Consider the following 13,405-nt stretch of genomic DNA (forward strand, 5'->3'; position numbering starts at 1 on the left):
GCTCTTAATACCCCACCTCCTGCATTTTGTTTAGCAGTACTCCTAGGAAAGACTAGTGACATGGTTCCTGTACAGCCACAATTTAAGTAGACCATACATGTACCAGAGTCAATAAATAAATACTCATAGCTGTTTCTGAGAGTCCATAAATAAAGACAGCCATGTTGTCCATGGTGATTATCTTTCTGAGTTAGACAGATTTTGGTTTTGCTCTTCTCCCCTACTCTGCTGTCTCATTAAAAAAAAAACAGAGATGTAAACTACAGGTTCTAACCATCTGTACCCATTAACAATACCTCATACCTCTTGGGAAAGAATTTGACCGAATTTTAATTTTGATTACGTGCCTATAAGTTACATGGATTTAATATTGCAAATAATTAATGAATATTGCAAATATTTAAAATTCAAGTTTAAATTCACTCATCTCTTTAGCATCTATGGGTTTTTTACTTGAAGTGAATTTTTAAAAATCTTATCAATTGTGTAATCTATTTGTTATGAATAAATTAGGATGGAAGTAATTTATATTATTATTTAAAAATCCTTTTAATTTCATCTCTAAAACATTATCACTCTGTAGTAGCATTGGAAAATCAGAATTGTTTTAAATAACGTAACAGGCAAAAGAGGACTATGGGATATTCTGTGAAGATGCAGTAGAAAAAATGAATAATGAAAAGAAGAAGAAGAGGTGTGATAAGAACTAAGAAAGAAAAAAAAATAATATCAGAGGAGGAATGTTTCTTACTTGTGGTTTGCCTGGACCCCTCCCAAGATCTGTAGGTGCAATGATGCTCCTGTAGAGAAAAGGCAGGATGAGAAATATTTTTGCAATAGATGTGCAGGCTTTTGAAACCTGTGCTTGGTTGGTCTGCGTGTAGCTCCTGCTGTCTGTGGGAAAACATTCTTAGGCTTTGGAGAAGCGTGAGACCACATAGGGCAAGACTTTGCTCCAAATTGTGGAAACTCAGGGGCTTGTACAGATTTGCCATCATACTGGGATCCTGTGCTTCAAACTTTACATACATGTGGCTGAGCTAATTGCATGAAGTTCCCATCTTTGTGGGGAGGAGTGGAGAGCTTCAATCTGCCTGTCCGTGTGTTCTGATGGAGCCATCCAGCACTGCTGCCATGGATCTGCCACACCTCTGAGTATTTCTTCTCGTTGATTCTAAAAGAACACTGCAGCAATGAATCAGATGTACATGCATGCAGTATAAATATCTACTTCATTCATGTTCTGCCAGACCTTCAGACTGAAAATCTGTTTTAGAAATTAACTTAGTCCTTATCCCAAAGGGCTGCATATTAAGACAGCCCCTGAAAGAATCTGAAGCCCTGAATACCTGTCACTTCTAAATTTTTTTCTGCCTTTATAGGAATTATTGTTTTTATTTAAACAGTGGTAACATTTGGATTTTTCATTGAAACGTTAGTAACAATTCATTTTTATCTGCTATTTTTTTAACCCCCAGAAACTACCTCTTCAGATTGAATCTTGAGGATCTCTCTCTAATACAGGTATGTTTTATTTCTGTTTCCTGAATTCCTCTGCAAGATGAAGGTAAACAGATATTTTAAAGCAGATAATCAAGATATTCATAAGCTTCATAGCTACACATAAATATGCATCTGTTTTTGTCCTTTTTCTGGCCCCTTATTATATAAGTCATATTATCTCTTTTAATTCCAGATTAGCCTTTGTCCCAGGCCATACAGATCTGATGTTGCCTTACTCTGCTGTGATTTTTTTAGAGTGGATTTTCATAGTATTCATTAATACAATTTAAAATTAACTACCTGTATGTTCAGTACTGTCCCCATTAATTAATGAAGTAATACTATACACAGCTGAGTACAGAAAAGTAAAATGCTTTCAGGTAAGGCTGTCCTTGTGATTTGTGAAACAACTTGTGTATGTTTTAATTAGACTTTCAGATTTCATTTGCCGTAATAGAAACAATATCTGATGTTAGGTTATATTTAATCAAAATTACAATATTAATAAATATTCAGTTTTGTTGCTGGTGTTTAAAGCTGTGACACACCAAGCACTTTTAATATACAGAATTTGGGCTGCCTACTTTCATCTTCTGTGCCATGTTCAATATCCTGACAAATAATTCAAGTCCTAAAGATTCATGTTGACAGACTTCACTAAGAGGTGCTGTTGTAGTTTATGCTGCTAATTCATAGACTGAAGTTCATGACTTTCCCTTGTTAGGACATGTATCAGTAGGCTGAATTCACTAATGAGGGAGAAATCTGTAAATTACAGAGGTTTATAGTTGCACTGATTCAAAGAGACCCCTTCTCACTCCAATCAGAAAAAAATTACAAACTGTGCACAGAAATCATATTGCTGATGTTGTAGTAGGTTACTGGGTTTCAGTCTTATGCCTTTAAACAGTCTTCTCAAGTTGACTTTTGATAAAGTTTCTTATTTTATCTTCAGTATTGTAGCACCACTTGTTTGCCTCAGTATCTTCTAACATTCTTCAACAAATCTTTAGAGAATTTGTGTTTCTAAATCAAAAGTGTTCTTTTTTTTTCCTTTCACCAGCATATCATTACTATCTTCACACCTAGTATTCAATTTTTCCCCCTTAGTTTCAAGCCTACCGTTACTACTCCTTCATGTTTTTTCTTCCCAGATCTTAACTTCTTTTTCTTTCCTTCTACTTCACTTCTAATTCTGTTAGAGTGTCTCAGGACGGCCATTATCCAAAAGATGTGTTTCCTTGGGTATGCTAGTTTTGGCAGCTCCAAATCAGCTGTTAGGTGACTGAAGCCATTGTTTTAATTTGTAGGGTGAATTATTTAGGATTTCCAAACATGCTAAACAACACATTCAGGTCTTGTCTTGCAATCTGGTATTATGGTTAAAAGAGGCAGGAACAAAAGTGAGAAGCAAAGCAAAAGATGTATGAAGTCCTAGCAGAACAGAATGATGGAATTTCACTGGAAAAATAAAGCTTGTTGTGGTTTAACCTGTTGGTACTTCATGTGCTAGTTAGCATTTCTTTGGCAAGGGACTGAGCACTTGAACATTTTATGTACAAACAGAAGAAATTTTCTTTTAATATTTATTTTTCTTCACACGGTTTTTGTCGTAGTAATAATGTAAAAAAAGTCTCATTCAATTCTACTTATGTTGCTTGCTTTGATTTTTTTTCTTGTTTTTTTTTTTTTTTTTTTTTTTAGCATGAGCCAGCTTTTGTAAAAACATGCAGATGTTTCACAAGCTAATAAACCACGTTTTCACATCTGGAAAAGGGGCACACAGTGAAGTGCTAGCTATTAGAGGCTTTCAGCATAGCTTAATAACAAGACAAAAAAAGCTAGAAACAAGACAATCCATATACCTGTTGTTTAATTATCTTAGAAAATTGCTCAAGCTCTAGTTTTGCTATTATGTGTGGGAATCAGGAGAAAAATTACTGACTTTTTCTCTTGCACAGCAAATACTTCCAACATGGAAGCAAATTGGAACAACTTGCATCCTACTTATCTACAGTTTTCAATTAGACCTTTATAACTTTATTTCCTTAGCATTGACACTTTGGCTTTTGGTTTTTTGTTGTTTTTTTTTTTTGATAATAGCTGATTCATCAGTTGAATCTTTCTTACTGTACTTTTCTCTTTGGAAAACAAAGGGAATACCTCAAACTAAATTTTGACCACTGACGCACATCAGTTATTTTTGTCCAAGTTCATTCCCTCATCTGTCATGCCTGTCTGTTGGAATACATTAGTTTGTGCACACACTGCCACTGGGAAGACAATAGGCTTCATGTTACATGTAATAAACTGCAACAGTAATAATTTCATATTAATAGCAAAAGCATATTTGAAAACATTTTGTCGACAAATTTCTCTGTATTTTTGGAAATATAGGCATTTAATAAACAAAGCATTCTTTTGGGGTATCATCAGACTTTTCATGATTCCTAGATATTATTTTGTAACAGGAAAGCTTTTTAAAAGGGAATACGATAAATAATGACTTCTTGTTTGCAAACTTTTTCAAAAATTTCTTTGGGCCAAAATATGTGTATGTCCTATCTTTACAAGTGTGTGCCTGGAAAATAGTTTGTAAACACAAGATAATCTTCCTTGGAAAAAAAACAAAAATCTAAACCAAAACCAGACATCCATTTGAAATTCAAGTTATCACAAAAGAAGTGCAGGACATCTATTGAAAGGGTCCTGTTTCCACCAGTTTAGTGGAAGTTAATCAATTGTAAAAGTGGGGTTAGTGTGCTTCCAGAGTGCATCAGACAGGATGTGCATTTAAACATGAGCTGGCGCTGTGTGCTGAGACTTCGCCGCCCATTGTGGGTGCATCAAAGTTGTCATCCCACATGTCATGGTTCTGTGCTTTATAGGAAGAGCATGTTGTTTGAATAAGCAAGTTCCATATGATAATATCTTTAGCAAACCAGCATTTGATGTATCTCAGCAATTTTCTTTGTGTAGAAGAATAAAGAAAAATAGAGCAAGTGAAAGCCTTTTAAGCTCTTGACGGAGAAGCCGAAGAGTCAAATTGTTCAAAGCTGCCTGTTGGAACAATGCATGCATAATGATTATGGATTAGAGAAGAAGCACTCTTTGGGGTTGTAGAAGGGCAAATATTTTATCTCTCTGCAGCAATAGCAGGCTCACAGACAGAGAAGGCCTGACTCTGCATGGATTTGTTTTGTAAGCTTTGCTTTGTTATTGCTCACCTCAAGTAACAGTAGAATGATCCATAAAAACATTGGCCGAGATGAAAGCTATATTTCCTGAAAACTCTGTTATATTTCTTAAAATATAAAAGCATAAATCTAAATAGTAGTTTTTAAATGAGTAAATTTATTTTCAGAAATGTACTCAAAAAACCATGACGTCTAGGAAAGGTCAGCATTAATAGTGGGGCTTTGACATTATGTGGTGGGTGGCTGTCACCAGTATCTGTTCTCACCTTTTCTTTTTTCCAATTTTTTGAAAAGAGAGATTCAAAATTCAAACATTTATTTGTGTCTACCTGCATGACAAATTTTCTGATGTGTCTGTAAAGAGTAAAAAGCTAATACATGCTGGTTTATAAAAGTCTTAATGCTATAGTTGCCATAAACAATATAAGTCAGCCTGCATAATCTTTTGACAAACACACAAAGTGTACGTCTTTTCTTCTTCCATAAGGTGAAATTCTTTATAAAGTCAGGTCATTAAGGCATTTGTAGGGCGCATGCTTGAGTTTGCCTTTCTCGTTTAAATGTTCCTTCAATGAAGTCTGTGTGCTGTTTGGGATGCCCAGAAGGTTGAATACCAACCAGCCTTTTCCACCTGGTTCTGTATTTACATAGCTCACCACAGGCCTTATTCTCATTCAGAACCTTCACATCTTTCAGTTAGAACAACACACACCTCAGAGTCCACTTTTAAAGGCAATTTTATCTCATTTTTGCTGCAAGATTCAAATTGAATTCTTTATACAGGCTAAGAAGATCATAGTTTGTTTTTTTTAATGTGTGTTATTCAACTTTAAATTCTGGAATCTTGAGGATTTTTGTTTATAGACTTGTTTGTCTATGTGTTTATACATGCACATGTATTAGTGAGGCAGTCGAGGAATTAAAGGCAAGATTGGAACTATGAATTTTCTGGAAAAGGAGCTACTTTGGAGAACAAATTTTACCTAAGGGAATTCTTGCTATTGTTTGCATGTGTCAAGAATGTCTGAAATACATGTTACATGTGATAGTTCACTTTGGTAAGAGACATTAATGTTTAGATGGTAGGCTAAATAATGAGTTAAGTAAATTATACTGTTCTTTGAGTGTATGTTTTGTGTGCACCTATGAGAAATGAAGAGGGAATTTTATTCCATGATTGAGGTTTTAAAAAAATTCATATATATAACCTGAAAAGCTTTTTCAGACTTTACCTGAATTTTAATACAGAGTATAATTTAAAAAAAATAATAATTCAAAATATTTTTAAATAAATCAAATCCTCACCAGGGTTGTAATTCCATTTTGAAAATAACAATTGTTTGCTATTGTTATAAACAGGGGTTAATATATCTTTTGTGAGAAGCCTTTTGTCATGGTTTGAGCCTGGCACAGAGCCAGTGCCCCCCATGAAAATGCCTCACCCTGGTGTCTGCTGTGAGATGTGACCAGGAATAAGCAAAACAGGCTCTAACTTAAACATAAAGAACACTTTATTACCTAAACTACAGGAAAATAGGGAAAGAAAAAAAAGAAATTGAAAACCTTACAAAAAAAACTTTCCTCCTCCCCACTCCCTGACTTTCCCAATCCGATACATTCTCCCAAAAAACACCAACTGCCCAGCCCTGGCACGACGCTTTAGTATACTCAAACTTCAGTTCATGAAGAGGAAAGGAGTCTTTCTCGTTCCATAGGCTTCTCGTGGAAACACACTGAAAACCTCGTGTGCTTCCCTGTCACTGCGGCACCGCCCGGAAAGTCCATTTGCCGCTTGTGACATCTTCCTTCCATGCTCAGTGCTCTCACCACCGAGACATGGCCAGAGCTGCTTTTAGGGTTGTCTTTCAAGGATGCCTTGTCTCACTCCAAAAAGGCACAGTCTCTGCTTTTGGGACATCTGTCCCCCCCATATTTTTCCAACCCCCTGGGGCCGGGGGGTCCTCACGAAGAACCTTCCTGGTTTTGAGGCACTGCCTCCCCCTAAATGCAGTCTGTGTCACAGGAACAACTGAGTCCATAGCCACGAGAAAAGTCCAGCCAAAAGGCCACTCCAAATCATCTCTCCCCATCCAATCATCTCCACATTCTTCGGGCCAGGTCTTTATCTTATCTCATCTCTTATCTCCCTTCTTATTCAGCTTCGAGGAGGATTAGCATTTTTGCAAGGCCCCAATCATGCAAGAAAGGGTTAAAAGTTTTCAGTCTCTGTCTGTCCTGGGACGAGATGATACTCCCACACGTGCTGCTGCTGCGGCCGGCCGCTCTCCCTCCCGGAGGGGGGGGGGGGCTGGCCGCCCGATGTCTCGATGTCTCTTGGGGCTCCGCCACCCTTCCATCCTTGAAAGCCCCTCAACCCCCAAGTTTTCAGTCTCTGCTGTCGGTCCCGGAGCGACTCCCACGCACGCTGCCCACATGCTGCCGCTCCGGCCGGGCAGTCTTCCTCCCCCTTCTCCTTCTGGCTGGCTGCTCTCCTGGGGGGGGGGGGGGGCTGCCCGAGGGCTGACTCTCTGGGACCTTCCACCCTTCCATCCTCGAAGCCCCCCCGAAGCCCCCTCAACCCCATCTCTGTCCAGGCCCCAGGCCTACCGCATGGCCGCTCCTCCCCCGCCCAGCAGCAGCAGGCTGGGCGGGGGAAGAGATCTGACCTCTTCGCCCGACGATGTCCAAAAGAGGAAGTGCCAGGGCAGTGCCTTGCTTTTAACCCCTGTGTATTCTCGGAGGTGTGTCCAAACCCCACTGGCTACACCAGGTGTCAGTATGAAACCCAAAACCTTCATTGGTTTGACCACAGCTTCCCAGAATTCCCACTCCTTCCTGGTCAAACCACGACACCTTTGTAACCTTAGTTGGTTAAGGTGGTACTTAGCCAAGTCTATAAAAAAAGGAGGCACAAATCCCTCAGACTCTCCTTACATTTAATTTTTGGGTCAGTGCTCTTGAGTTCCCTTTGCTATGAACAAAATCAAAAGTTGTAAATAGTTATGTAGGATCAAATCTTTACTTTATGCTCATAATAAGCACTCAAAATTCAGAGATAAAGGGAATGAAGCTTTAATATTTTAACCTTAAGTTTTCCAAGTCACTAAATAAATAGAATCCTTAAAAGGCAACTTACTTATTTTTCTAAAAATTTTGTTTAGTGTATTTCAATCCATTTATTTTGTGTTGTATTTTACTTAGAGTCACTATTTGTGTAATAGATGCCTGATTTGTGAAATACATGAAGAAAATCTGATGAATCATCATTTTATTTTGGGGTGAAGCAACTATGCTGAAAAGGAAATGAAGGAAATATTTTCTCTTATATCACACTATCAAGGCATAAGGGACCTCAAGTAAGGATGTCCTTAGCTGATGACAATCATAGTTTGGCAATATTGAAATGCCAAGAAGGCTGAGATTTTACATTCTATTTGAGTGTCTAAGCAGGGGAAAAACAGAAAAAACAAATGAAAAAACTCTCTTGGGTTCTCCTGTGCCTGGTATCTATTTAAGGGTGAGAGGAATAGAGAGCATTCCTTCATTTTATAGGCACTTTTCTCTCTTTTTTTATGTGAAGGTGGCATCAGTCACGAAAATACTGTTTCTCCTTAGACCCTTGACATTTGTGTCTAGGACACACAATGGATAAGCAGAGTGCATAAGTTTGTGTAACTTTTGATGCTGTCACAAGTTCCTCAAAATGTTGGAAGTGAGGGGAGCAACTTGTGCTTATAAAACTTTCCAAAGAACACTGAGGTGACCAAATCACACAGAGTAACCAAAAAATAATAGAACTGGTGCAGATGTTTGTTTTGGTGCTAGGAATGAGCAATATGTGCAGAGGTATTTGCACTGTTACCTTTTGTCTAAATTGGTGCTGAGAGCAGGGTTTAAAAAAGAAAAAAGTTAAGAAAAGGCAAAGAGTGGTATATCTACATATCACAATGCCACTGCTGTCAAGTATCTCTTCCTCTTGTTGGTACCTTTCTGGTGGCAGATTGTTGGATTTGATTGTACAATAAGTGCATAAATAATTAAATTAGAGTATTGGAAATTTAAAGAAGATTTATAAGTATTTGTGAAACCAGAGCTAGTCCTTTGTAGCAGGTATAGATGGACTTGGTGGCTAGAGTATTCCAATTCTTTTTCTGGGATCCCAATAGTATTTTGATCATCTTGTTTGCTGCTTGCATAACAATAGTTACTGACCAAATGTAAAACTTCATTGAAGCCAGAAAAGGATAAATTCAGCTAGCAGTGAGTAATTTCACATATCTAATCTTTACCCAAATGACCTCTTTTACATGCAGCTGAAAGCTAGATAAAGCATGTTAGATCCTAAACCTAGATAAATCATGATCACACAAATCCTGATATTCACTTTACAACATATTTGTGCAGAAATCAGTTACCAGCAGGCAGTGCTTCATTTCTGCTAAAAAAAAAAATTCTGGAAACAGGTATTGAAACAGCTGGTGCTCTTAGCTTCACCTATATATTAGTCAGAGGATGGCTACTGTTCCAAAACCATTTAGGTTGTATTTGGCCAAGTACTGATTCACTCTGCATTCTGAATTTTCTTTCCATGTGTGGGATTTTTCATCTGCTGAGGTGTGGCTACACATATCAGCTAATTGTTTAAGGGTTTTTTCCTCTGTGTGATGTTTTAAGTTCATATCCATACCCCCACTAAAAAACTATAGAGAGGGCATGCAGGGCAGCCAACTGGATGTGTTACTCTTCTGCTCATTTCTGCTTGTTATTCATTTACACTTGGCTTCTACAAAATTTTGGAGGGTTTTAGTCTCTAGCATTTGTGATTTCCTACCCTTCCGTACAGTTGAAATTTGTCATGTAAATTTAAAAAGCATCTAACTGAAGAAAAAGAGTGCTGGCAAATTGGCAGGGCTTTGCTGCTGGTTTGGCTTATCTGTATGTGTTAGTATTTTCAGAGGTGGAGGAAAAGAATAGAGTAAGAAGACTAGGCAGAGATGTTATTCTTCATTTATTTGCTGTTCTTTCATTGTTTTGTGCCATACTAAAATACCTGTGCAAGTGTACTCCTAGACAAATGAATCCATTTGGCCAAGACACAGCTTTTTTATTCTCTTTTCTTTTTTTTTCCCTCCATGCCTCTGCTTGTTAGGCTGCATTTCTTTTATGTTTACAGTAATCTTCTGTTCTGGTTTTTTGTGGTAAAGAAGCAAAATAGGTACTAAAATTTTTTCCCTTGCACTGGAGTAAAGCTTCTGTTTTCTTTAGGTATTAAAAAATTTGGGGTTTGTTTTTGTGTATTTTTTCTTTGCTTTGTTTAGTTTTTTTAAAGAGAAAAGGGAAGTCTGGGTCTCCTGCTGATATATATGAGGGCATTCATTCTCATGGCAAGTAGAGGTGATATCAAAAAGTATGTGTGTACATTTTACAGCTGATACTCCTGAAACAACTGATTTGGATTTTATAGTGGAATAATTTCACCCTTCCTGATACTTTTCCCTGGTATTATCTATGGTGGTCAGCCACACTGCATTACATGCACAAAAGGTAATTGTGGAAATGGCTGTCTCTCAGAAGGTGACACTCGTTCATGTTTTCACTAAAACTATAAATCATTACAATCACACAAGAGTAATCACCAAGTAGAATCTGTTTGAAAATAAATCAGGCTGCTGGCTTCCAAATCTTTGGACTGTATACAACTGTGGCGCACTTCAGCTAATTCTGGAGTCATAGCATCCTGTGACAACAGGGTGATATTTATGGAGGGACACAAGCTCTCTTTGACTATCAGCCTCTTTCAGTGTCACCTCTATACTGAGAAAGTTCAGAAATGTTAGGAAACTGTGGAAAATGACAGCAGAAAAACTAATATAGAGACTGAAGGCAGATTGCCTTAATTCTCATATTCTCTTGTCAGGTGGAGAATTTGCCACAAGCAGTTGCTGATGGAGAGTCCCAGCTCTTTGCCAACTGGATGCTGCAGTGCTGAGCAATTTAGAAAAGAAATGAATATACAGTGTGCTCTGGAAGACATGATATCTGTAACAGAGTGTCTGAAAACATGTTTATTGATTTTTGCTTACAGACCATGATAGTTCCTGCTATCTGGAACTGCATTGTGTGTTCTGGCCTATAACAATTAATTAGAGTTCCAACCACAGTTTGTATGCTGTGCATATTTAAAGAGCAGGCTTAAAGACACATTTTTTAGCCATGGGGAGAATTGTCTTTTGCAGTATTGCAGAGATCCATTCACCAGTTCTGCAAGGTTAGGTGGCATAGAGCATTGATGCTTTTGGGTGATGCTACGGAGAGGAGATGAGTTCATCTTACCCCTGCGTGGGAGCGATCATCAGTACTTGGCAAAAAGGCATTGTTTGGTCTGTGGTGTCCCCTGCAATTGGTTGTTGAAATAAAAAAAATGATAAAATTAAGAAGACCAGCATTTAAACCTTGAGTAATAGAAAAATTGTGGAGCAGCCTCATGTCCCCTCGCCACAGGGCAGAAAAATTTAAGACACACATCTTGACCCTCAGCTCTAAGGAGCCTTGGACTTTCAAGTATGCACCCAACTGCCGAACGATGGGAAGAACAGGCTGTTTCCATAAGGCAAAAGGCTCTGTTCCCTTCATTCTTTGTGAAGAGGTGTAAGTATTTTCAAGGTTAGGAGATAAGTTTTTTGCTGCTACAGTTAAGGAAAACTCAGGATTTTTAAATTTTTAAGGAAACAAAGCAGCTATACTGAGGCTGAGAGACATGAACACTTGCTGCTATAACCTAGGTAGAAGGATGGATTTGAGGAACTTGCAACAAGAACATTGGTTGGTCAGGATGTGTGGGAGATAGGGGCCTACTCTCCTAAATGGTTCAGGGCACAAAGAGAGGGTTGCTTTCAATGAGTTGCTTCCCTGGTCAACGCAATTTATGAGGTGGATTGTTGCTCTTAAATGTTTGAGAGAGACAAACTTAGTCATAGCATAGGAAGCTAGACTTGTTCTAAATTGAGATTGAAAGTTGTTTTACTCTAATAGGCTTATCCAGTACTTTGGGACCCTTTTTGCCTTCATTTTACCTCATCCTTATTTTTCTGCTGCCTTTTCCTTATCCCGTTTTTAGTTCTCTTCTGTTTTGGCATGTATTGTTTTACCCATCCCAGATGGTACCTCAATATGATGATTCTGCTGTCAGGTCTGGGAATGATAAATCATGTCAAACTATGGAAATCAATCAATTTATTAAAATTGAAAGTTAAATGTCCTTTGAAATATCTGGGTTTGGACACATATATGAGATTTTTGTATTAAATTTTTTGTATAGCTGTTATTTTGAATTTATTTGAAGGCAGGCAAATCTAGACCCCTGCAGACCACAAGCAATTCCCAAATGCTCAGTGGATTTGGGAATTGCCCTCTAAAGGACATAATCTTACCCATAAAGCAATTAAGAGAAATAATGTCACTGTTTATGATGTCAGTATTTTACTTCAAGTTTGCCTGCCTTCAAATCATGGTACTTTTAGGTGTTTGTCCTCAAAATGGAGCTAGGAGTCTGAGCATAGGTGTTCAGGCTCTCTGTCTGATGGATGGGGATAGCTCTACACCCAAGCACTGGATCCACTGATACCTGAGTTCTGAACTGTCTGATGCTCCTGAGGAAGATTGTTGAGTGCACAGGGAAGAATAAATTAATAAATGCCACCTTTCTCTTTTTTTGGTTAAGTATCTCTTAATGGTTAAATATCTCTATTCAATTTGACAATAAGATTTTTTTTCTACATCACACATATGCAGCAGGCTTCCATTGTGAGTAAATAGTATGTAAAATGTGTGTCAAGCTCTTTCAGTCATGGTTTCTGAACTCTGCAAACAATATGAACTTGAAGAGCGTGACCACTATTGTGCATACGTAAGCAAGGCTGAATTGAATATGGGCTGATCTGTTATGGAGTTGGTTATAAGTTTATGTCCTGTATGTTTGGTTTTTTCCCTTTTTTTTTTTTTCCCCTGATTTTAATACTATCTTCTTCAGTCAGTACTTCTGAATGTTGTATGTTTGCTCAAGTGCCTGGGAAAAAAAATTATTTGCTTCTCCAAATCAGGGATGTAATGGTGGTTGGTATGCTGCTTTTCCAAACAAATAATCAAATAACCAAAAGAAAAGAACAGACCATTACAAACTTATGGAAAATTGAGAAATTACATGGTCTTTACTTGGGCCTGCTCATATATATTGAGATATTTATAACAATTCAGATTTCTATAAGTAATGAAAACTAAATAGTTCAAAGGAAAAAAAATGGAGTTTTACTAGAGGTTAATATTTATACCTACAGTTATGTCTATATTTAATTTTTAAAATTACCTCCTTGATGAAAACCTACAGTTTTTTCCCCAGGGTATAGCTACCATTTTAGTAGTCAGAAATAGACAGCCACAAAACTGTTCAAGTTTTGGTTTAGCTTTTAAACCATCTGATTCAGTTAGGTTTATTAAAAATCAAATGAAAGACATGAGAAAATCTCAGGATTTCATATATATGAGGGTACCCAGGATAAAGCAACCTTATGGAAATAATTTCTAGGAGAAACCAGTAACTGCGTCAGAAGCAAAACAAATTTCTGTTAATTATTAGTTAAATAACAACTTCATTGTGGCATTGACCATTTTTATGTGCTATGTGAGTCAGTTTCTTAATAGTTTTGTTT

At 37.5% G+C, this 13,405-nt stretch overlaps 1 protein-coding gene across 3 annotated transcripts in view; it reads left to right on the plus strand.

The window, feature by feature from the left end:
• The window catches only part of SEMA5A (semaphorin 5A), a 314,290-nt gene that overhangs the window by 126,665 nt on the left and 174,220 nt on the right, over positions 1-13,405 (plus strand). For all 3 annotated transcript variants that reach the window (XM_064705520.1, XM_064705522.1, XM_064705521.1), the window contains one exon: positions 1,479-1,524. In XM_064705520.1, the coding sequence (XP_064561590.1) occupies positions 1,479-1,524 (46 nt within the window). The remainder of the gene's footprint in view (positions 1-1,478; positions 1,525-13,405) is intronic.

This window comes from Zonotrichia leucophrys, chromosome 2, assembly GCF_028769735.1.
Source record: "Zonotrichia leucophrys gambelii isolate GWCS_2022_RI chromosome 2, RI_Zleu_2.0, whole genome shotgun sequence".
Lineage (NCBI taxonomy): Eukaryota > Metazoa > Chordata > Aves > Passeriformes > Passerellidae > Zonotrichia > Zonotrichia leucophrys.